Consider the following 26,017-nt stretch of genomic DNA (forward strand, 5'->3'; position numbering starts at 1 on the left):
CCTGCAGGGGAGTCACTTCACAGGCGGTGAAGCAAGTCTTCAGGTGTCTTTCTTTCCTTCTCTGTCTTCCCCATCTCTCTCCATTTCTCTTTGTCCTATCCAACAATGACAACATCAATAACAACGACAACAATAAAACAAAAGGGCAACAAAAAGGAATAAATAAATATTGACTGAATTCATTTTATGAACCTCATTGAGGTACAATTTAAATATACTAAAGTTATTTAATATTACATCAATTAGCTTTGAAGTTTATTTTTATATGCCAGAGGACTGCTCAGGTCTGGTTTATGACAGTCCTGGGGGTTGGACTGGGATCATTGGTGGCTTAAGCATGAAAGTCTTTTTGCATAACAATTATAAACAACACACAACACTTCCCTCCCTAGTGTCCTTTCCCAGTCAATCTCCTACTTCTTGTCCTGTGTGCCACCACTCTGACTTTCTGCATACAGGTTTTGGATGATCTAGAATTTCATATAAATAAAATCACAAAGTATGGAGCCTGGTTTTCTGGTTCCTTTCACTAGTTATATTTCTGAGGTATACCTCAGATTTTTGTTCTGATGTCTGAGAACTATTCCACTACATAAAATTAACTATGATCAGTAGTTAAAGGACGCTGGTTGTTTCCACTATGGTGACACTCTGAGTCTGCGATGATTACTCATTGATACACACATCTTCATGTGGATGCATATTGTCAGATCTCTCATTCAACATACTGAAATGGAATTTGCTTGGTCACACATCTATCCCATGTTCAACTCTATAAAGGAACTGACAAAGTTTTCCAAAGTAGTTGTACCATTTCACGCACTCACCAGCAATGGATGAATATGACTGTTCCACATTCTCACCGACACTTGGCTGAATTAGTCTCCTTCACTTCAGTCAAGCTAGTGAGTATGTGGTGTCACTGTCACTTTGATTTTCACATCTGTTTTTTTTTTTTTTTTGACAGAGATAGAAATTGAGAAAGGGGGGACTAGAGGGAGAGAGACAGATACCTGAAGCACTGTTTCACCAGTTGTAAAGCTACCACCTGCAGGTGGGGACTGGGGGCTTGAACCTGGGTCCTTGCATGCTTGTAACGTGCGTACTCAACCAGATGTGCCACTACCACCTGGTCCCTGCACATCTATTATGGTTACTGCTGTTGAGCATTTTTTGTGATTATTATTATTGTATTTTTTTTCTCTTTGTGAGGTTCTGAAGTAGTTTACTCATTTTAAATCAAATTTCTTCTTTTTTTTAGTCTTGGAAATGTATCTTTTTTAAATTTTATTTTTATTTATTAATGAGAGAGGAGGAGGAGAGAGAAAGAACCAGACATCACTCTGTGGTACATTTGCTGCCAGGGATTGAACTTGGGACCTCATGCTTGAGAGTCCAATGCTTTACCACTGTGTCACCTCCCAGATCACTAAATCAAATGTCTTATATTAAGTTGTTATTTTGTATTTTCTGTATGCAAGCGATTTGTCAGACATAGGTACTGTGAACATGTTCCTTCAGTTTGAGGCTGACTTCTTTAATTTTTTATCAGTTTTTCTGAAAAAAACAGTCAGTGTTATATTTTGATAAAGTCCACTTTGTCACTGTTTTCTTCTGTGGCTCACGTTTTTCATGTCTTACCTAAGAAAGCTTTATCCACACTAAAGTGAATATATTTCTTGTTTTCACTACAAGTGTTAAAGCTTGGGCTTTTGTGTCAAGCCAGGCTTGCCTGTGCATGATTACTATGTCCAGGTCAACTTTTCCCTTGAGTTAGAGGCAAAGAGAGAGAGAAAGAAAAAGGAAGACAACACAACACAAGAGCTTCCCCAGATGTGGTGCTAGAGCTTAAATGTGGGCATGGCACATGTCCTATACAGTGAGCCTGGATATTTATTTTATCCAGTGCTATCTCTGTAAATGGCATGACAAGAAAGTTAAGACTCATTTATTCCAAGTACAAAAGTAATAATCCTTTTTTAAAAAAAAATATTTTTATTTGAATATTATTGGATAGAGACAGAGAGGAGGGAGATAGAGAGAGAAAGAGACAAAGAGATACCTGCAGCCCCAATTCATCACTCATGAAGCAGGTAGGGAGCAGAGGCTTGAACCTGGGTCCTTGCACATGTAGTGTGTGTTTAACCAGGTGTGCCACCATGTGGCCCTCAAAAGTAATATTCTAGTCAAGATTCTTAATTTAAAATCTACCCAACTAATTTTTTAAAACATACTTTTATATTTACTTATTTCCTTTTGTTGGCCTTACTATTTTATTATTGTAGTTATTATTGTTGTTATTGATGTCCTTGTTGTTAGATAGGACAGAGAGAAATGGAGAGAGGAGGAGAAGATGGGGGTGGGGGGGGGAGAAAGACAGATACCTGCAGACCTGCTTCATTGCCTGTGAAGTGACTCCTCTGCAGGTGGGGAGCCGGGGGCTTGAACCAGGATCCTTATGCCAGTCCTTGCACTTCGCGCCACATGTATTTAACCCGCCGCGCTACCACCCCGACTCCCTACCCAACTAATTTTTAAACTTATAATCCATCTTGACTTAGTTATTACATAGCTGCTTGCAAAGAAAAATAAGCAAAGAATACATCCCATGTAAGAGAAGATCTGATTTACAACTGGAGTAAAACAATTTACACTGGAGTAAAACTTCGTTAATTTGCACTGTCAACCTAAATATTTACCCGTATTATAATCTCCAGAGCACAAGAAGCCTTTCCTAAAGTATTTCATTTAATTTAAAATCAGAAATGCAAGACAGTGAGCATTGAAACCATCAGTAACTTAAAACACAAATGTCTGTGTATCTTTGATCTGAGATACAGACCTAGAGTACTACCTTATGAAGCTAGACAAGCTCACCTGAGTAGCTGCAGACTGACAGGAAGATGACGATGACGACGAGACAACAGGAATGTCAGACTGTACAGCAGCCACAGTGGTAGCGGGTGTGAAAATCAGCTGTACAGACAGAAAAACCAAAAAAATACCCTAAGACAAAAGAACATGTTCTACACACAATGTATAGCAAGCAAGAGAGACTGAAATTTATGACAGAGAGACAATGCCGTTTAGGATTGCTTCCTAAGCAAAAGGTTTTACATGACAAAGGGAAATTTCTGATAATAAAGAACTCAAAAAAATATATAAGCAACTTTGAAACAGCTCATGATTATGATGATTAGAAAAACAAATCAGTGCTCAAAAACAAAAATGCATTTTGATAATATGAAATTCCTCATACCAAATTGTGCCCCAAATAAGCTGTTAAATTTAAACTCCCCAATTCAAAACTACTATGGCTGGATTCCTAAAACAGAAGTTAAAATAGATAACCATTGACATTATAGATTAAACTTCAGTGAAAAACATGAAAAGGAACACCAAAACCCTTTCCCTCTACATCAGAAAGGAAAACTATGCCACAACTATAATACTCCACTCAGAGACATAAGATCTATAGCACAAACCTAGCTTATTTTTTATTGTGAAGCTATTTGTAAGTATACATTCCAAATGTCAATGCAAAAATATATCAAAATTCAGTAACAAAGCAGCTTACAGAAAAAGCTCCACATCAAAAAAAACCAAAAAAACTTGACTTTACTTAACATCATTTCTTTTCAAATATTGATTTATGTTGAAATAGAACATCATAATTTAAAAGGCATTAATCTAGAGTGATCATTCTTTTCAATTTAGCAAATTATGACAACTGTTTTTAATTATGTATACTCTATTTTAATTTTACATTTCTATTTCTCAAAAACCATTCCAGCTTAAATAAAACTGCCAACTAAAGATCTAGATTTTGGTGGAGGAGATAGCACAATGGCTATATAAAGGACCTGCATACCTGAAGCTCTGAAGTCACAAGCTCAATCCCCCAAACAACCATAAGTCAGGAAAAAAAAAAGCTTCATTTTTTTAAAAAAGAAATATCACTTTATTGAGGAAAAGGTTGTTTTTCATGGGGAACTTCTTTAGTGGACTAAATTTAAGTATGTTGAATAACAGAGTATAACTCAGAGATATATAAGGTAAAGAAAATAACTTAAGTCGATGAAACTGCCCACTGCAGAGGCCAAGGTGGTCAAATAATAACCATTTTAACTGGTCCAGCTTAATTCTGAAGCATATTATTAAGATCTCATGATGGGGGAAATGTGTCAGAATGTTTTCTGAGTGATCAGTGGTTCCCATTAGAACTATGAGAGCAAACATTCTTTGCAATTTTAGTAAAGAACTGGGGGAGGGGGGTAGATAATATTCTGCTAATGGATAAAAATTACATATGTATATATTATATCTAGTTTCCTATAAAGATGCTAAAATAGATTCCAGGTTAGGAAGATAGTTCAGCACCAGAGCACAGGATGTATATGCCTGAGCAACCAAAGGTCCCAAGTTCAATCCCCAGCACCATCACATGTTGGTCTTGCTCTCTCATAAAAATAAGTAAAAAAGATTTAAAACATAGTTTTAAAAATAAAAAACAAAAAAAAAATCAACTAGTCTTTACATGTCTTAAAGAAGCTAAGCAGTTAGCTTATGAAGCCAACAGGTACTTAAATACAGAACAGCCAATTAACACTCCTGTATTAATAACAGACCAGGCTGAGCATAAGAATTCAAATCACCACACTGAGTTGAGTATGAGATGGGAAGAGTCAAAGCTAAGACTCATCTGATAAAGTATTAGGGACTCCAATTCAGATTCCAGAAGACCCGCCACAATATAAATTCTAGTTTATAGTTATCAACCAAGCTTCTGACATTTCTTTCTTTTTTTCTTTTTTAATCAAATCAAAGGTTATCCAAGATATGTAATGTTTTGGTGTGCCACTACAGATACCAGTTATAAAAGTATGATGCCATCAATTTCAGAGATGTAAAAATATGGAAAAAAAGTTTTATATCAATAAACTTTAATATAAAGAAATATTACTCTTAGTAGCCAGAGTAGTGGCTCAGCAGTAAGAGTGCATGCTTCCCAGGCAGGGCTAGATAGCTTAAGGATTCAAGGTCCCAGATTCAGACCCCTGCACCACCATAAACCAGAGCTGTGCAGTACTCTGGTTGGGGGAAAGAGAGGGAGAGGGAGAGGGAGAGGGAGAGGGAGAGGGAGAGGGAGAGGGAGAGGGAGAGGGAGAGGGGAAGAGAGAAAGAGCATGCTTCCATGTAGGAGGCTGGGGTAGATTCCCAATGGCCCTCTCCCAATAAATAAATCATCATCATCATCATCATCATCATCATCACTCACTCTGTTACACGATCTGTTAGCTTCCCACTGTTGCTCACTACTACAATTAAGAGGCCGGATTTTCATAGCATAAATGTACGAGGGCTAAGAACAAACACATTCAAAATGTGTTAAACATTTCTTAAATATTTAAAAAGCCTTCTTACTGTACCAAATCAAGAGACACTTTGATCTCTCTCAGATTCTTAAGCACTAAGAGACTGCTAGCTCATATCTTACCATTTGAGCTCGTAGGTACATTTGAGCTTGGCTGGCCGTTAGGGTGGGGGAGGTACTCCCTAGTAACATAGTTTGTTGGGTAATACTGCCGCTGGTAGAACTGGAAGCCTGGGAACGGCTTATTAACTGTGCAGGTGTAGGAGAAGTGGAGAGGTTGATCTAAGGAAGAAAACATATCAGGTCATAGGCTTCCATTTCTGCTTCCATGTCAGCACATTTCACTATCCTGCAGCTAAGCAAAGCAATCAAAGGAGGTTCGTGAACCTAAAAAAAGAAAAGGCTTTCATTTTTGATGGATCTTTCACTTCTTTGAGCTATGACATATGCACATAGGCCAACAAGAGCAGGTAGGTTAAAAAAAAAAAAAAAGCAGGTACTGTCTAGTAAGCTAGACCAGGTGCAATGTTAGCTGCAATATGCTTCAGTAAGATTCCATCTTAAAATATCACTTCCACTTTTGCTCAGAAGTAAGGCTAATCCTCCATAATTTTAATATTCCTTGTAAAAACTTGAAACACTCTAGTCAACTTTATGCTATTTTGTCACATTCTGAGGGGACCATGAAGTAGACAAAAATTCAGATACAGTTCATTCACAAACATAAATACATATGTAAACATATAATTAGTGTAATGTTCTCCCTCCCTCAAAAGCTCTCTAGAGGAGAAAATACAGTTGCTACTTGTCAAACAGATGGAAAAATTCTAAATATTGGCAACAAAGTTATAAACACTCATTTGCTACTATTTAGCTACTTATTTTTAAATAGAGAGAGTATGAAAGAGACCAAAGCTTCCTTCATGCAGTGGAGACCAGGCTAGGACCTGGGTCTCGGACATGGCAAAGCAGCACACTGTCCAAATGGGCCAGTCCAGTGGACCTATAAACACTGTTTTAAAGTTCAGAACTTCCAAGAGAGACAGCCTGCATCACTATACATACAACCTAGGTCTAAGACCCAGCACCATAGGAGATATGTTCTGGAAAGAGAAAATCATTGGTGCTGTAGTTGTCTAATAACTTCTGAGTAGTTATTAATGAATTATAAAACCATTTTTAAAGAAAAATTCCCAGATCACTTATAGACAAAAGAGAAAGTTTTGGTGCTGTATTATATATCTCTCCCTCTGTATGTTGCTCTCCCTATCTGAAAGAAAAGGTGACCCAAAACTGTGACATCACACATGTGTGTGGCCTAGGTTCCAACAGAAAATTTAAAACCTCTGTTAAAGAATAAAATAGTGTGTGTGTGGGGGGGGTGGGCACATGGGAAGGAGGAAATAGCATAATGGTTATGCAAACATACTCTTTATGCTTGAGAGTCCAAAATCCCATGTTCAATCCCATGCACCATCACAAGCCAAAACTGAACAGTACTCTGGCTTTAAAATAAGGGGTGGGGGGCAATGCCACACCTGGTTAAGTGCACACATTACAGTGCGCAAGGACCTAGGTTCAAGCCCTTGGCCCTCACTGATGGGGAAAGCTTCACAAGTAGCGAAGCAGGGTGTTTCTCTTTCTTCCACTCCCCTCTCAATTTCTGTCTCTATCTAATAAGAAATTAAAAAAAAGAAGAAGAAAATAGTGTATAGTTTTGCTCTAAGATAAACAAAAGGCTAGTGATTGGCTGAATCTGTGAAGGCAAGTCAGGTGGGATAGGTAGGGAACAGCTTCCCAGTTGCATACCATATATATGTGCTATCTATTTCAAAAGTAACATTTTTCATGAAAAGTAATACCTCCTGACTTCAAATCCTTTTCTTATGGGGCAAAGCTGAGAATAAAATTAAGAAACAAACTAATGAAAGAAACAGTTTACTAGAATCAAAGGATTCAAGGAAGACACAGATTGGATAAATATATTGATGTACCAGGACACACTTACAGAAATGCCATCAATAGATTGATGTGAAAAGTGAGAATACACAGCTAAACTCTGAAAGGTAGAGAGGAATGGGACTTCCCTGCATTGTTTTGGTGGCACCTGGAGCTACATCTTTGAATTGCTTCCAGTCTGGAGAAGCCAGAAGTTAGTTTTGCTGCCTTTCGGGAGAATCAAAACTCTACAACTGCACCATCCCACCCCCCCCCCCACACCTTACACATCTGCACTAGTCCAGGGCTTGCTAAACTCAACAAGAGATCAAGAGGAAGCTGAGTGAAGGCTGCACAGGATAGTCAACTTCCTGCACCACTCCAGCTAAGTGGGTAGTGCACAGGACTTGTATTTTTGTCACTATAAGTCCAATGCGCTGTCTAATGTGCTGCTATCCATTGCACCACAGAGCCACCTAGGACTTGTATTTTTGTAACTTCCTAGATCCTCAGGGTTTTGGTTTTTTGTTTGTTTCATTTTATTTAGCTCGCCACTTTATTGACAAAACAAAAACTGAATGTATTTGAGGTGTATAAAAGGATGGCTTGATATGCATCTGTATTATGAAATCACCCACAGTTAAGCTAAATAATGATACATTACTTCCCATAGTTCACTCACTGTGTGTGGGGAGACCAATACTTATGGCCTGCTCTTGAAATTAAATTTCAAGTATACAATGTAGTAGGATTAACAGCAGCCATCATGCTAAGCTGTTAAGAAATCCTCAGAACTTTTTTTCTCTCCTTTTCTAAAGATAGAGAACAGAGAGGGAAGAAAGAAAGCGGATACAACGCCAAAGCTTCCTCCTCTGTGGTGGAGGCCAGGCTCAAGCATGGATGGTACACATGGCAAAGCAACACAATATCCACATGAGCTATTTCACTGGCTCAGAACTTTTGTTTATGTTTCTCTATACACAGTGGAGTCAAAATACGGCTGGAAAAGTGACTATCGAAGCAAATGTGTAATGATTACAATATTGGTTTTTAACATATAATTATTTTTCCTCTTTTTTTTTAATTGAGGGGGTTAATGCTTTACAGTGCAATCACTGACAAATTTTTGTTCTTTATTACTGGATAGAGACAGAGAGAAATGGAGAGGGGAGGAGGAGGCAGAGAGGGGAAGAGACAGGGAGACACCTGTAGCCCTTATTCACCACTTATGAAGCTATGCCCCTGCAGGTAGGGACCCACCAGGTGTGCCACTGCTGTGTCCCTATATATGAGCACAATTTCATTTTGCAACAGGGCCCCACAGTTCTCTACCACCCTTTCCTCTCCTCCTATCTCCAGAATTCTTTGCTTTGAAGCAATACACCTTACCCAGTCCATGTTTCATTTTGTGTTCACCCTATTTATCAAGTCCTGCTTTTAAGTGAAATCATTTGGTATTTGTCCCTCTACTGGCTTATCTCACTTAACCATATGATAAATTTTTAAATTATTTTATTTTATTTTTGCCTCCAGGGTTACTGCTGGGGCTCAGTGCCTGCACTACGAATCTACTGCTCCTGGAAGCTATTTTTTCCCTTTTGTTGTCTTGTTTATCGTTGTTATTGTTGTTGGATAGGACAGAGAGAAATGGAGAGAGGAGGGGAAAACAGAGAGGGGGAGAGAAAGACAGACACCTGCAGACCTGCTTCACCGCTTGTGAAGCGACCCCCTACATATGGGAAGCTGGGGGCTTGTACCAGGATCTTTACACTGGTCCTTGCGCTTTGTGCCATGTGCACTTAAGCCACTGTGCTATTGCCTAGCCCCTCATAATTATTTTTAAGTTAACAAGACTACAATGGGTATACAAATACTGGTCACTTAATTCACTTAAATTTTATCTGAAAGCATTTCTTAAGTTTAGTATTATTTAAAGGATTTAATCTGGTGCATAAATTTGATTAATAAAATATATAGGGTTATACTGTCATTTGGCTTTTACTCCTAGCACTGAAGCCCCACTGGCAATACACACCAGTGGTCACTACTGAGCAGTGCCAGCTGATTCTTTTCTGTTTAGTTTCCTCAATCTTCTGCACTGGCTCAGCTCCCAGGTCTATTCTCAAATGGTTCATGTGTTTTTCCCTAACGCCTTTCTTCCTGAATCCCTAGGCTCTCACATCTATCCCACAAGCAAAATCAGTCATGTGTCTTACTGTTTGTACATCTCTAGTCTCAGTTTCAGTTTGATGTCCAGTCCTTAGTTTGAGTGACTGGCCACTGCACTTCCAGCTAGATTACTCTAGATTTGTAAACGGATCTCCCCACCTGGAGTTGAGTTTCCTCCTGCTTGTTACATAGTCTTTATTTTATTAATAACAACTACCTACCTCTTTTTCTTCTTTTAAATTTTCTAGAGTGCAAGGGAGATAGTGTGATGGTTTAGGATGGAAGCTCCAGAGTCCTAGGTTCAACACCTGCACTGCCATAAACCAGAACTGAGCAGTGCTCTGGTCTCTAACTTTCTGCATTTCTCACTCTCATCAAAATAAAACAGGAAAAATAAAAGAGAAGAAAAGAAAGGAAAAGAAAAGGGAAGGAAAGAAAAGAACAGAAGAGAAAAGAAAAAGAATGGCTGGGGGCAGGAGGGGGCAGAAAACTAGCTCACCAGGTCAACACTGTCATACACACATTCCAGGCTTGCCCCGTGCCATCACATGGGAGACACCATAGCAACAGAGGAAGACTGGGTTCGGGGGATCTCTCCTACTCTGTCTCTCTATATGAGTTTTTTTTTTTTTTTTTTTTTTTTTTAAAAAAAAAAACCAAACTCATCTAGAGCAGTGAATTTGTGTATGGAAGGCCCTAGTGCCACCAAAATAAACGTTTAAAAGAATGGATGGGGCCATGTCTCAGCACACCAGGTTGAGAGTGCACACACGACAGTGTGCAAGGTCTCGGTCCCTGGTCCCCAACCTTCACAAGTGGTGAAGGAGTGCAGCCAGTGTCTTTCTCTCCCTCCCTCCATACCTCTCTTCCCCCTCTCAACTTCTCTCTGTCTCTATCCTAAATAAATAAATAAATAAATAAATAAATAAATAAATGGGTTGGGCCATCATCTGGGGCCCTAGTTGGGGAGTCCTGGGATTCCCACACAGGCATGATGGGCCTAGACCTGTAACAGGTCCCTCTTGCCACTTTCCCGGGTCATCTCCATCAGGAACAACATGATAAACCCTTTTGTGGGCCCCTATAGGACCTTGCCCTCAATGTGGATCAACAATGGTAAGGAATGTTCCATTCTCCAAAGGGAGGTTGGACAACATACTCTACCTACTACCGAGGAAGATGGGTCCTGAAATTAGTGCAGCCTGGAATTCTGTGACCATAGAATGTGAGCTACAGGGATGCAGAGGTTACATAGACTCCTGTGCTGATCAAACCGATGGGGTTTATACTTAACAATATTTACATACTTTCCCCATACTTGGGAGCTACTCTCTTCCTTGATCCAGCTTCTTAGTCCTTTTTCCAACTATGACACCATTTTTCCAGACAATAACCTGGGTCCACCTGCATATTTGCTGTCAGGCTCTGGCAAAAACTAGTAAAGTTATGGGCCCCTTGGAATATACCTAAAATAGACCTATCAGCTTTTTCCAAAACAGAGACGCCAAATCTTCATCTGCAATATTCTTGCCTTTAGGTTCATGATTAGTCAACAATTTTTTCGGCTTTATATCTCTTTTTCAGCCACCAGGTTCCAGATGCTACTATGATGTCAACCTGACTTCCCTGGGCAGATGACCCCACCATGTGTCTTGGAGCCCTGCCTCCCTAGATCCCTGCCCTAGTAGGGAAAGAGAAAAACAGGCTGGGAGTATGGACCGACCTGTCAATGTCCATATTCAGCAGGGAAGCAATAACAGAAACCAGACCTTCCACCTTCAGCACCCCATAATGATCCTGGGTCCATGCTCCCAGAGAGATAAAGAATAGAAAAGCGATCAAGGGAGGGGATGGGATAAGGAGTTCTGGTGGTAGAATTGTGTGGAAATATACCCCTCTTACCCTATAATCATGTCAATATTTCTATTTTGTAAATAAAAACTAAAAAATAAAATAAAAGCTCTGAGGATGTAGCCTAGTTGGTAGCATGTGTGCTTTGCATGAATGAGGCCCAAGAAGGTTTTTCTTTTTCTTAAAAAAAAAAAAGAAAAACACTAATTTCTTCACCACCTGTGCTCTGCTTTGTCTAAGCTGTGCATTTAAAGACCAATGTCATGTTTATTTTTAAGCCATACAGAGCAAGTAACATCTCAAGCAGCAGTGTCTAGTTGTATTGCCCAACCCATGAGAGCAAATATACCCACCAGTCATACCACTGTAGAATGATTTTTGTTAGCCTGACTGAATAAGCTTCCTGGCCATCCCACAGCTGATAATGCCTCTCCTCTCTCTGCCTTCTTGGCTCTGCTGACCTGACCCAGGTGTCTGTACTGCTGCCATTACTTCCTCTATCATTTAATCCTAACACTCTAAGTTCCCTTTCACTTTAAAATCTTGACCAAATTTGTCACCTCAGTCTTCACATCCCACACTCCAAAATGAAACTCACTTTTGGAGCACTGTTACCAGAAGCTCTCTAGTGTCCCTGCAGACACTAATTCCAGGAGTCACTAGGCAACCCAGGGGACTCTCTAAGAAGAAATGGTGCAATGCCAGCACACTTTTTAAATGCTGGGAATAATTGAAATTTGCTTCAAGGCTGAAGAGAGTTACTTCACTAAATGATTCCTCTAGCTTCAATCATATTCGAGAAACAGGCAAAATCTTTCTTACTGTTGAGTAGACATGGTCATTATACTCTTATATTTCAGATTAGCATCAAGTTGTGGAACAGTTTCTAAGCTCAACCACTTAAATTACATTAAAAAAAAAAAACCTTTGAAAAAATGCATGTTAAAACTTGAAGTACCTAGTGGTTCAGGAGCTGACACAGGGATAAAGTATTGGACTCTCAGGCATAAGATCCTAAATTCTATCCCCAGCATCATGTCTACCAGAGTAATGGTCTGGTTATACTCCTCCTTCTACCCTCTCTCACTAATAAATAAAATTAATATTTTTAAAAAAGTAAATAAATAGGGGTTGGGCGGTGGCTCAGTGGGTTAAGCGCATGTGGCGCAAAGCGCAGGGACGGGTGTAAGGATCCCGGTTCGAGCCCCTGGCTCCCCACCTGCAGGGGAGTTGCTTCACAGGCGGTGAAGCAGGTCTGCAGGTGTCTATCTTTCTCTCCTTCTCTCTGTCTTCCCCTCCTCTCTCCATTTCTCTCTGTCCTATCCAACAATGAATAACATCAACAATGGCAATAATAATAACCACAACGAGGCTACAACAACAAGGGCAACAAAAAGGGGGAAAAAATGGCCTCCAGGAGCGGTGGATTCATGGTGCAGGCACCGAGCCCAGCAATAACCCTGGAGGAAAAAAATAAATAAAGCTTAAAGTAACTCCTAAAATAAGTACAAGAACACAGAGTCATTAACAACTAAACTCTGAGAAGCACAGTGAGCTAGCTATTTTCCAGCCCATGTCAGCAGCTTTATTGAATCAGGATTCCTTTTGACCTCAATCACCTCCTGAAAGGTCTAATTGTCTAATTAGGGATTCAACACAAGAATTTTGGGAAGACAAAATTCAATGTATAGCACTATCTAATGAATCTTCTTAATCTAGTCCCAAGAACATATGAATAAAAAAAAAAACTAAAAATCATCCAATTAGATAACTTGATTTTACATAATAATAACTAGTGACTTGACCTAAGTCACACCACCACTCACAGAATTTAGAACACAGGTTCCTTATCTCTCTGTCAAACTCTCTCATGATACTTCACAACATATAGCATGGGCAATGAAGTCACCGTGTACTCTTGTAACCTGAATTTCTGTGATATATGCATGACACAATTCACCACCAAACTCCCACATTAATTCCAAATTTATACAATATTGCCCACTTGGGATCTATAGGTGGGTCTGTAACAGACACTGAAAACTTTAAAAATACAGTTTAACCAAACTCCTCATCTTCTTTTCAAACACCTGATTTGGTTACTCAAGCCTCTCGGGTGGCTTATACTGAAGTACCAAAGAGCCATCTTAGGCTCCTTGCTTTACAAACATCACTGATTAAATCTCTACTTTCAAAACAAAGCCGCAGGTCCATAATAAAGCACAGGGGGAAGGTAGTATAATGGTTATGCAAAAAAGATTTCCATGCTTGAAGTTCCAAGGTCCCAGGGTCAGTTCTCTGAGCCAACATAAGCCAGAGATGAGCAATGCTCTGGTTAAAACTGAAATATAAAACTGAAACAAAGCAAAATAAAAACAAACAAACACAGGGCCCATTGGTAGCACAGTGGGTTAAGCACACATGGTGCGAAGCACAAGGATGGCTCAAGGACCCGGGTCTGAGCTCCGGCTCCCCACCTGCGGGGAACGGGGGTGGGGGGTGGGGGGGGAGGGTAGTTACTTCACAAGCGGTGAAGCAGGTCTGCAGAAGATGCCTTTCTCTCCCCCCCATCTTCCTCCTCTCTCGATTTCTCTCTATCCTATCCAACAATAATAATAACACAACAATAATGGTAAACAAGGGGAACAAAAGGGGGACAATAAATAAAAACAAATAAAAAATAAAACACTGGAGGAGGAAAGTATCCAGAACCTAGCTAGCCAATTAGCACCACATTTACTGTTACTGTCCATCACCCGCCAGTCCAAGCCACCAATCTCTCCTGCTTAAATTACTGCAAGAACCCTTTAGTGGTTCTCCCTATTACAATCTGTCCCCCACCAGAAACTACTTTCAACATTATAATGAAGTTAAATCTGTGTAAGATGTCACTTTCCCACTGAAAATTGCTTAGAAATAAGTAAACAGCTTCCCAGCTAGTGCACAGGCACTAGTGCAAAGGTATCTCTAACCCACACTCTAAGTCTCTCATTCCACCCATCATGTACCACCCTTCTTTCTGTTCCTGGAGCATGTCTGCCTCTCTCATCCTCCCTTCGGATGCCATCTTTATTAGCAATGCTTTCCCTGACCACCTGAATTAAAACAACAAATTCTGGGAGTCGGGCGGTAGTGCAGTGGGTTAAGCGCAGGTGGCGCAAAATGCAAGGATCAGCATAAGGATCCTGGTTCAAGCCCCCGGCTCCCTACCTGTAGGGGAGTCACTTCACAGGCTCCCTACCTGTAGGGGAGTCACTTCACAAGCGGTGAAGCAGGTCTGCAGGTGTCTATCTGTCTCTCCCCCTCTCTCCATTTCTTTCTGTCCTATCCAATAACGACATCATCAACAACAACAATAACTACAATACAAGGGCAGCAAAAGGGAATAAATAAATAAATAAATAAATATTTAAAAAAAAAATGACAAATTCTCTCACCCCACATCCCTCCCTGGCCTTTTTCCCCCTCAACTGCACTTACCAACACCTATCCTATTATACACTAGCTTGCTACTTTTTTATACCTAGTTTCACAAAGACAGAGCTTTTACCTGTTGCACTGTTATAGTGTCTGAAGAGTGTGTGACACATTAAATGCTCAACTATCTGCTGATTGAGTAAATGCACACATGAATGAAATTGGAAAACTAAGTTTCAAAACCTCATCTTCTCTAGCAACACCAAACCTCAGGAATTTTCCAAAGAATAGTACACCAAATTAGAACAAAACCATCTAGTAGGATTAATGGTAGATGCCAAGGTCAGTGGGGGTTGAACTATTATGTAGAAAATTGGGAAATGTTATGCATGTACAGACTATTGTATTTTACTGTCAACTATAAACCATCAACCCCCGCCAAAAAGAAAAAAAAAAGAGGTGTGGGGGAATAAGGCACAATATAAGTAAGTAACCATGAATGAATGAATTAGTTAGAGGCTCAAGATAAAAGTTTCAGTGATCAGCGGGGAAGCAATTACAGAAGCCAGACCTCCCACCTTCTGCAACCCACAATGACCCTGGGTCCATGCTCCCAGAGGGATAGAGAATGGGAAAGCTATTGGGGAGGGGATGGGATATGGAGATTGGGTGGTGGGAATTATGTGGAGTTGTACCCCCCATCCTATGATTTTGTTAATGTCTCCTTTCTTAAATCAAATAATTAAAAAAAAAAGTTTCAGTGATATCTATCTCCCCACCTGAAAATGTCTCAGAAAACATCTACAGTATGATAGCACTCCACTTACACTAAAACAAGTAAAAATTACATAGACCTACCCTTTATACTTCTGTATGGAAACGCACAGTAGTAATTCCTCCAAGACAAAAGTATATCCAATTTTTTTTAGGTAATATAAAAATTAAGAAAATATTAAAATGTTTCGGGAGTTGGGCGATAGCACAGCAGGTTAAGCACATGTGGCGCAAAGCACAACAACCGGCGTATGGTTACAGCCGGTTCGAGCCCCTGGTTCCCCACCTGCAGGGGAGTCACTTCACAGGCAGTGAAGCAGGTCTGCAGGTTTCTGGTTTCTGTCCCCCCCGTCTTCCCCTCCTCTCTCCATTTCTCTCTGTCATATCCAACAACAAAGAAAGACAACAATAGTAACTACAACAATAAAACTAGGGCAACAAAAGGGAATAAATTAATTAAAAAACTATTAAAATGTTTCAATCTACTTCCTTGAAAATAATCACCAAGTTTACTGTGTATTACAGTTTCTGCAGAACCAGACAGATATTATAAATGTGACTTTTTGGTCATCACTAGGGCTTCACTACTCTGGGTTTTCTGTTTGCTTCTTTTGCTTTGTCCCAGACAGAAAGAAAAAATGGAGACAGGGAAAGACACAGCCACACCAAAGTTTCCTCCACTACAGTGGGGGCTGGACTTAACCAGGTTGCCAGCAATGGCAAAGCAGTGCACTATTCAGGTAAGCTTTGGTCTGTCTAGATACAAGTGGAAAGGATAAGTAAAATGGGTCCACCAAGAATAGTTCACCATGAGTACAACCCAAGTTAGCCCCAGGTACACCACACGCAAATAATTAAGGTGCTTAGGAGAGCTTCAAGGCTATGGTCTCTCTCTCTCTCTCTCTCTCTCTCAATCTGAAACAGTCTATGAAGCCCCAATGGTGATCCCCCCCCAAAAAATCCAAACAAAAAAAGGTAAAATGACAGAAAGATGAAAGAGATGTACTTTTCCCAGTTCCTCTCATAAAGTACAACTAAAAGCCATGGATGCTACCTGTAAATTAACAGACATCCCCAAAGGAAGAAAAAAGAAAGAAGCAGACAGGAACCTCAGGACTCAGTGAAAGATAACATGCTGAATTTTCTGGGTTTCTTTCCTCCTCCTCCTCTCCTCCCTCTTTCTTTCTCTCTCTCTCTCTCTTTCTTTCTTCTTTCTTTCACCAGAGCATGGCTCAACTCTGGCTTATAGTGGTAAAGGGGATTAAACCTGGGACCTGTCATCTTTACCAAATGACATCACTAAAACAAGAAAGTGCTATGTGGGCAAGCACAGAGCTTAATTTTTCATATAAGTCAACAAATAACACTCCAGTACTAATTATATTCCCACTTAAAAGGTATCTGGTGTACCTTTCCTTGCAGACAATGAGTACTATCTCCATGTTTTTTCCTTGCTTTCTAACTTGATAGGCAAAAATACTGTCATTACATATTTATTACTAGTATAGTAAACACACTTTCATGTGTTTAAGAGCCAAGATTAGTCTTCCCTTTGAAAATTACCAATGTAGGTTTTAATGTTTATCTAATATAAAACAGTCTTTTTCCTTTCAGTTGGAAGTACCATCTTCCAGTAAGATACCAAAATTACCAAGGCAAAGAGAAAGGAACAGCAATCATCATGTTTCCTAGGCTTTTAGAAAAACACTGAGCTGTTCTTTGCCCAAAATTACTTATACATCTACTAAACATAATATTGGAGACATCAAGGAAATGACTGCTATCAAAGAAATGCCCTACAAATGTCACCATGGCAAAACTGAAGTGTCAACAATGTTATCCAGCATGCTCTCGGTATTATAAACAAAGACAAAAGTCTTGCCAAGAGAAGTAAAGTTCATGTTGAACATGTAAGGCACTTTAGGAGAAAAGAGAGTTTACTGAAGTGTGAAGAAAAATCATCAGAAAAGAGAAAGAGAAAAGAAAACTAAAGAGAGTTACATGAGTTTAACAGAAGCATCAACCAGCTCTACCCTGAGAAGCATACTTTTAGGAGCCATGAGAAGAAACCTGAATTGCTGGCTGGATGCCATTCCCTCTCAACTAATAGCTTGACAAGTAGTAATAATAATAATAGGCTAGGAGGTCATGCACCTAGTGGAGTGTGCATGTTAATGTATACCAGGACCAAGGTTCAAGTCCCTGGACCCTAACTGCAAGGGGGAAGCTTCACAAGCAGTAAAGGAGTGTTCTCTATGTAGCTGATGACTCACTACCAACAGATTTCTGCTAACATGCTGCACTTCCTCTTTTGGATACTGATCTAAATTGGCTAAACAGTCAGAGAGAGAGGTCAGCAGTAGAGCATAGGGCTTGCATATAGGAAGCCCCAGATCAATTCCTCGAGTTGCACTACCAGAACTGAGTGATTCTCCGGTCTTTGTTGCTCATAAAAATAAACAGAATGTTGAGCGCACTTGTTGCAGTGCACAAGGACCTGGTTTTAAGCCCCTGGTTCCCACCTGCAGGGGGAAAGCTTTGCAAGCGGTGAAGCAGGTATCTGTCTGGTGGTGGTGGGGGGGGGGATTATTTATTTATTTATTTTTTGCCTCTAGGGTTATTGCTGGGGCTAGGTCGCTGCACCATGAATCCACTGCTCCTGCAGGACATCTTTTTTCCTTGTTCTCATTGTTGTTATTGCTGCTGTTCTTGTTGTTGCTGGATAGGACAGAGAGAATTTGAGAGAGGAGGAGAAGATAGAGAGGGGAAGAGAAGACAGACACCTGCAGACCTGTTTCCCCACTCATGAAGCAACCACCCTGTAGGTGGGGAGCTGGGGGCTCGAACCAGGTCCCTGCACTTCTCACAATGTGTACTTAACCCAGTGCACTACTTCCTAGGCCCCCCAAAGTTTTGGGGGCTGGGTGGTGTGGTGGCACACTTAGTAGAGTGCACATGTTACCATGGACAAGGACTTAGGTTCAAGCCCCCTGGTCCCTACCTGCAAGGGAGAAGCTTCACAAAAAATGAATAACGGCTGTAGGTATTTCTCCTCCTGTAACTCCCCCTCCCCTTTCAATTTCTGTTATAAATATTAAAAAATGATAAAAAAATAAAACAAATATGTTGCATTACTCCTTTTCTTTTTTCCTACATTGTGCCCCCCCCCCCCCGCCACCCCCTCATTCAGGTGGGGGTTCTGGGCTACTTCACATTAAGTTTGCTCAGTAGGACTAACAATGCCATAAAAAATTAAGCAACCCCCCACCCCACCCCCCAAAAATTAAGCACAACAGTGGCTGGTGAAATAGCTCCTCTAGTAGAGCACAGGACTTGCATGCCTGAGGTTTCACAGTGAACCCCTGGTGCTGATTTAACAGAGTGGTGTGTCCACTCTCTCTCTTGCTCATACTCTCTGCCAAAATAAAGAAGTAAATCCATAAAAATATTTAAATAGTTACCTGGGGTATCATATTTAGACTGCTAGTCAATTCATTGACAGTATTCTCAGCTGAGAAAAATAAAACAGGGCTAGGAAGATATGTCTCATATGAAATAAATCTTTTAGAAGCTTCATGAGTGGTGAAGTAGTGCTGCAGATGTCTGTTTCTCTCTCCCTATCTCCCCATTCCCTCTCAATTTCTCTGTGTCTCTATCCAATAGAATAAAAAATAAAGATGGGGGGTAGATAGCATAATGGTTGTGCAAACAGACTCTCATTCCTGAGGCTCCGTCAAGTCCCAGGTTCAATCCCCCACACCACCATAAGCCAGAGCTGAGCAGTGCTCTGGTTTAAAAATCAAATAAATAAAGATATACTTTTTTTTTTTTTATAAAAAAAGGCCTAAAAAATCTTTTGAAAAGTAATAAGCACAATGCTAGAATTGCAATGCCTTTGTCACATACATAAAATCCCAAAAGAAAAAAGGATGCCTTTAAAAATATATGAAAAAAATAAAGTTCAAAACACATTCCTATTCTTATACACACTAATGTCATTTCAGTATTTCATAGAATGAAAATTTGCTTGTAATTATTTAGCAGCCAACAAAATGTTGACTAGTATTTTTACTAACTATGCTGCCTCCCCAATCCTAAACTGTTTTTTTTTAGTCTAGCATTTTCAGATCTAAACAACTTATTTTGTAACTAACTGCATTCATGTTCCAGGATGCTTCCCATGCCCGAAAAGAATTTTAATTAAAAATGTCAGATTCAGGACAGGGAAATAGCTCAACTGGTAGAGGGAGGGACATACATGCCAGAGAGAGGCTCTTGGTTCAATCCCTGGTGACACATTACCAGTGGTGCTCTGACTTCTCTCCTTCTCTCTCATGTGAAACTATATATTGTGTATATATTTTTTAAAAAATCTTAAAAAAGAATGTCAGATTGAGTAACCAAGAAGGTGGTTCAGGGAGTACTTTGCAAGAGGACTTGCAAATGTGAAGACCCATATTCCATCCCCAGCACCACTAAGGCAGAGCAAGACTCTTGTCCCATCCTCCATTCTCACTCTCTACTCCCCCTTCCTTCTCATGAAACAAATCTTAAAAAAATAAAATGTCTCCTTGAGAGCCAAAAAAAAAAAAAAAAAACACTACATGTTTGACATAGTATGTATATAGTTAGCAAAGAATAGACTACATTTAGGTAATGAAAGAGGTCCAAGTCTATCTTCAATTACTTATTAATTTAAGAGGAGAAAAAAGTTACAAAGAACACTATTGGGTTAACTCAAAGTGCTCTTAAGCAGGACAAATATTGACCTCAGGAAATTTTGCAATGTCTGAAGATATTTTTGGCTTTAAAAACAGGTGAAGGACTGTTGTTGAGCGCGATGTTGTTGAGCCACGGAGAAGAGAGAAGGGGTCTGGAGCGAAGAGGAAACACAAGTCTTTATTTGCGCTGGCACCTCAGAGTTGGGTGCTAGAGAAGCAGGTTGGGCCACGTGGAGGTAGCGAAAATGGCCGCCTCACGCAGTAACCTTTCCTGCGTCTGAACACCGGAGTGAAGCGCTGGCAAGAGAGTGAGGTGCGGAAAACGAAGGGTTTTTATAGGAGTAGCTTTCGCGAGAATGGGAAGGGGGAGGAGTAACCATAGCACTCCAGGATAGGATGATAACTCTCGTGAGAATGGGAGGGGGGAGGAGTGACCAAAGCACTCCAGATATCACGGGGATATAGACAATGTCCTGAGGGCATAACATGGCGGAACAGGCACTCCCAGAATGTCCCAACTCTCACGGGAACTAGTAGCCTGAGGGGAAAACATGGCACATGTGAATGCATCTGCACAATTTCCCAGCAAAGGACGAGGGCTTTACCTTCTACACACACCTCGTATGTGTGTAGAAGGTAATGATGCTGCTAAACATCCGACAGTGCACAGGTTTCCCCACTCTACCCATCAAAGATGTATGTGGCCCCTAGTGTCTATGTGAAGAGTTTAAGGACTCTATCACGAACTGCACTGCATCAGTATTTAATTTCCTGAATATGATCATTTTTATGTGGATCCAGAACAGAAAAATGGAAAGAAAAAAAAAAAGGGACGTATCTCCATTTACCCAGAAATGATTCAGAAAAGACAAATGCAGAGAATATGTAGAGAAAAAGAATGAATGATAAAGCAGTGAGCCAAAATGAATCTAAGTAAAGGGTATACAGAACTTCATTTATTATTCTTGCAATTGAAATTATATATATATAGTTAAACAAGTATTCCAATGCCTGTAAATTTATTTTAATTGGGAAAATATGCACTAGCTCCCAGTACGCATGTACAAATGGCAAATCAGCATCCCCCCTTTTTTAAAAATCCCTTTACTAAAATAAATTACACTATCTTGAAAGGCTACTTGTAAATTTGGCACAGATAGCTCAGTAAACATAAGCTAAAAAGGCATTAATTTGTAAAGTGCAAACTGCACTGGAAAAGTCAGGAATATTTAGATGTCTGCCAAGGACATATATTTTCTAATAAATTCACAGTAACTGCATGACTTAGCACCCCTGTATCACATAGTTCAGGATTTTAACACACATTAAAAACTGAGACCACTTAAAAAATCACAAAAAGATCTGAACATAGTGAGTGGGGAAGGATGTACAGGAAATGACACAAACTCATTTTTAAGACTCAGATTTTTCAGAAGTTTGTAACGTTTGCTCTGAGCTCTTGGAGCTTAGCATTCCTACTTTTAGGCATTTGGTACTCAAATAACATTCAACAAATATACAATAACAGCTCTTTAAACATTAACAGTTTGCTTTTTGGAAAGCAGTAATCAAAATGTTTAAATCCAGGAAAAAATATAGGGCACTTACAGATGTCTGGGACATACTTGACTGTTGTGTGACACTTCCTGTGGGGGATGTAGATGGTCTTCCACTGGACAAACTTGCCTAAAATAATAAGATCTTTATAATATGTCTATAAGAAAACCCCTTATATTAAAAGCTTTCTGGTATCAGTATACCACACAACCACAATCAAAGTCAAAATGTTTTTGTTTGAACCAATCGGTTGATAGAGGTGGCATGGGTTAAGCTTTGGTCAGACAGACAAAAAGAAACAGCCCAATGATAAGGAGAGAGACCCAAAGACTACCCTTGTTTCACTGCCAGTTTCACTGTTAAAAGTCTCCATCTTACTTTCTAAAATCTTACTGGTGTGCGTGTGCGCGCGTGTGCGCGCGCGTGCCTAAAAGAAAGAGAGACCCAAAGCATCACTCTATCTTTTGTGTGCAGGGCCAGGGGTCAAACCCAGGGGCTCACAATTCAAGGAACACAGTCTACTGTTGTATGCATGTAGAATCACCACTCTGACATTAACGAAAGGAGACTGAAGATACTTTAGTGCCAGTAGATTCCAGTTTCCTAATTCCTATTATAAACATGATGTTAGTTACAGCTACCACCAGGCTGGGCAGTGGCACACCAGGTAGAACACACACAATATTATGTGTAAGAAGTCACAAGCAGTGAAGCAAGTTTGCAGGTGTCTTTCTCGCTTCCTGTCTTGCACCTCCCTCAATTTCTCTCTGTCCTGTCAAATAAAAGATGAAGAAAGAAAGAGAGAACTGCACTACTAAGAAACAGCAATAGCAAGGGATGTGTTAGTACCAGGAATAAGCCTTTTGCAGGTTTAATCAACAGAGATTTTCTCGGTATGGAAACTTAAAGGCAAATCTCATATACAGTTTTATTGAAATAAATAATACAACTGTACTGGGGAAACCTTTAAACACATAAACATTAAATCATGAAATCATCTTCTTATCAGTAGAAATGGTACAAATGGATTGTTGAAAATGCATATACCTATTTTTATATAGAAAATTTCTGGTGGGATACATTTAATAAACGGTTCCAGTGGGCACCTCAGCAAAAAGGGAAAACAGGAATGAGTGTGGGAAAGGAACACCTTTACTTTGCCTCTATAAGCAATTCTTCACTGCTTTATTCTTTTTATTGAGTGTAAATTAGTTACAATATAAAGAAATTTATTAAAATGTCAGCACAGCTTATGCAACCTTAAGTACTCACAATCTTACCAAAAATGTTTTCTGCAAGGCCATGCCTCTATCAAAACATTCCTACAATGTAGATAAGAAGCAGCGGGGGATCGGTCTGGGGAGATAGTTCCACTGGTTATGCAACAGAGGTGTCCACATTCAATCCCTGTACTACCTTAAACCAGAGCTGAGCACTGGTTAAAAAAAAGTAAATACATCTTAAAAAAACTATCAACAAAATACAATATAAAATAGATCCACTGTATTTTTAAATCAGCACATAATTTTTCAAATATTAAGATAATGGGGATGGGAAGATTTCATAGCTTTAAATACACTTAATTGGACATTTAGTATTTTTTTCCCTGTAATTGATAAAACAGTAATATATAGTCTTTTTCTTTCTTTTTTTGAATTAACACCTCTAAGCTCTGGCTTATGGTGGCACTGGGGACCGAACCTGGAGCCCATGGTGCCTCAAGCATGAAAGTATTCTTCATAAACACTACATTATCTCTGCTTTTTTTTTTTTCTTGCTTGCTTGCTTTTTTTTAACTCCAATATCACTGTATCGAGGGAATACTATTTTTGTTGTCACAAAGGTCCAATCCCACATTTCCCTAAGAATCCTCACTATTTTTTTCACTACTATTGTGCAGCCTACTGTTTCCTTAAGAAAATAGTCAGCACAGCACATCTGACAGCTGAAAGCTGAAATGAATCCAGTGTAGGGGCCTGTAACTTTATTTTTACAGGTGGCTCAGCAGCAGAGCACATACCTTACATGTGTGAGGCCCTGGGTGCAATCTCTGGCACCTCAGAAAAGGACAAGTGCTCTGACCCGTCTGCCTCTTGTCTCTCAAGTAAATAAATAGATAACTATATATATATATATATATATATATATATATATATATATATATATTAAAAAAACGTATTTCCTTTCAGTAGCTGTCTGCAGGTAAAGTCAACTCTGGCCTCGGACACACATAACTCGCGCTGCCTCACCTGAACGGCAGCGAGGCTCTGCAGCTGGGAGCTGCTCAGGTGCTGCTGCTGAAGCGCCGCGGTGTGCAGCATCAGGTGCTGCTGCTGAGCCGCATACATCTGCTGCAGGTACTGGGCTGCTGAGCTGGGAGGCCGGTGCAACGCCTGCTGGATCACCTGGGACAAGCCAAGCGAGCCAATGTCAAGCCATGATTACAACCAGAAGATGAAGCACAGAAACGGTGGCAGTCTGAAATCTCACACTATAGTGTCACATTCAGTGCCTCCAAGCTATTAGTACAATGTTTTCTTTACAGATCACCAGACTTCATTACACTATACAAATTAAAATAATCCTACAGAGGCAATCCACAAAGAAAAATACCATCAAGTGAGTCTTTGAAAAGATCTTGATCTCATTAGTACTTACACTTGTTAAGTAAAACATCAGTAAGAGAGGGCCGGGTGGTTGTGCACCTGGTTGAGCACACACACTACAGTGCACAAGGAACCAGGTTCAAGCCACTGCCTCCCATCTGCGGGGGAAGAAGCTTCTTAAGTGGTGAAGCAGGTCTGTTGGTCTCTCTCTCCCTTCCCTCTCAATTTCTCTGACTCTATAAATTCTCTCCCTATCTCTCTCTCTCTCTCTCTCTCTCTCTCTAATAAGATACTATTTTCCAACATGAAGATGTTTGGAATTGAAAGATTCGAAACACTATTCTTGCCAATTGGTGAAACAGATACTCTCACACACTGTTAGTATAAATTAAACTGTAACACTAGCTCTGGTAAAGCTTGATAAAGAACTGGGCAGGGGCTGGGTGGTGGCACAGTTGGTTAAGCGCATACATTACAATGTGCAAGGACCCAGGTTCAAGCCCCTGGTCCCCACCTGCAGGGGGAAAGCTTCACAAGTGGTGAAGCAGGGCTGCAGGTGTCTGTCTCTTGCCCTCATCTATCTCCTCCCTCCCCTCTTGGTTTGTGGCTGTCTCTATCAAATAAAGATAATAATAATAATAAAAAAAACCTGGGCAAATAGTACATGACTAGTTCTCCTGATCTTCATACATTGAGACATCAGAGGACCAATGTTCAATCCCTGAAGCATCATAAAGCAGAGCTGAGCAATGATCTACTATAACTTAAACATATGTGCATGCATGTTAGAAAATGTGAACAATCAGAAGAGTTTTCAGTTTCTGGTTCTTCATCAACCCCAGTAGAGGTGGAGAAGGTGGAAGAGGCAGGTCGACCAGCCCATTCTCCCAGACATGTGAGTGAAGATGTAATCAAACCTTGAAAGACAACATAAAATGTTTACATAGGCAAGATGATGTGAATTTCAGACCAAAATAGCCAGTTATGATATCTAGCTCTGGTACTGTTGATCTTAAATTTCGTTTCCTTTACTACTCTGCTGAATACTGGCAAAACGGTGACATATGGCTTACTGTGGTGCTCAGGGTTGAGCCCAGAACTTCAGAGCTTCACACATGAGAGTCTTTTTTTTTTTTTTTTTTTTTCCCTCCAGGGTTATTGCTGGGCTCGGTGCCTGCACCATGAATCCACCGCTCCTGGAGGCCATTTTTCCCCCTTTTTGTTGCCCTAGTTGTTGCAGCCTCGTTGCTGTTATTATTGCCATTGTTGACGTTGCTTTGTTGTTGGATAGGACAGAGAGAAATGGAGAGAGGAGGGGAAGACAGAGAGAGAGGGGGAGAGAAAGATAGACACCTGCAGACCTGCTTCACCGCCTGTGAAGCGACTCCCCTGCAGGTGGGGAGCCGGGGGCTCGAACCGGGATCCTTATGCCGGTCCCTGCGCATTGCTCCATGTGCGCTTAACCCACTGCGCCACCGCTCGACCCCCATGAAAGTCTTTTGTATGACCATTATGGTATTCTTTTCTGAAGCCTGTTCTATTATTTTCAGTGAGTTCAAGCTGAATTCCTTGGCTTAGTCTTGCAAACATAAGGCATTCAGTTTGACTAG

General features: G+C 40.2%; 1 protein-coding gene across 8 annotated transcripts in view; it reads right to left on the bottom strand.

Annotated features, from left to right (window-relative positions):
* PHC3 (polyhomeotic homolog 3) overlaps positions 1 to 26,017 on the bottom strand; it is an 85,619-nt gene that overhangs the window by 52,055 nt on the left and 7,547 nt on the right. For 5 of the 8 annotated variants that reach the window (XR_009544730.1, XM_060171938.1, XM_007522939.2 and 2 more), the window contains exons 3-6: positions 24,051 to 24,206; positions 21,853 to 21,930; positions 5,498 to 5,656; positions 2,878 to 2,976 (exon numbers count right to left, since the gene is read on the bottom strand). Coding sequence is in view for 7 of the 8 variants with exons in the window: in XM_060171938.1 (XP_060027921.1) it covers positions 2,878 to 2,976; positions 5,498 to 5,656; positions 21,853 to 21,930; positions 24,051 to 24,206 (492 nt within the window). In the remaining variant the exon portion in view is untranslated. The remainder of the gene's footprint in view (positions 1 to 2,877; positions 2,977 to 5,497; positions 5,657 to 21,852; positions 21,931 to 24,050; positions 24,207 to 26,017) is intronic. The other 3 variants (XM_060171940.1, XM_007522941.2, XM_060171941.1) reach the window with 2 other exon arrangements.

This window comes from Erinaceus europaeus, chromosome 14 (assembly GCF_950295315.1).
Source record: "Erinaceus europaeus chromosome 14, mEriEur2.1, whole genome shotgun sequence".
NCBI classification, from domain to species: Eukaryota; Metazoa; Chordata; class Mammalia; order Eulipotyphla; family Erinaceidae; genus Erinaceus; species Erinaceus europaeus.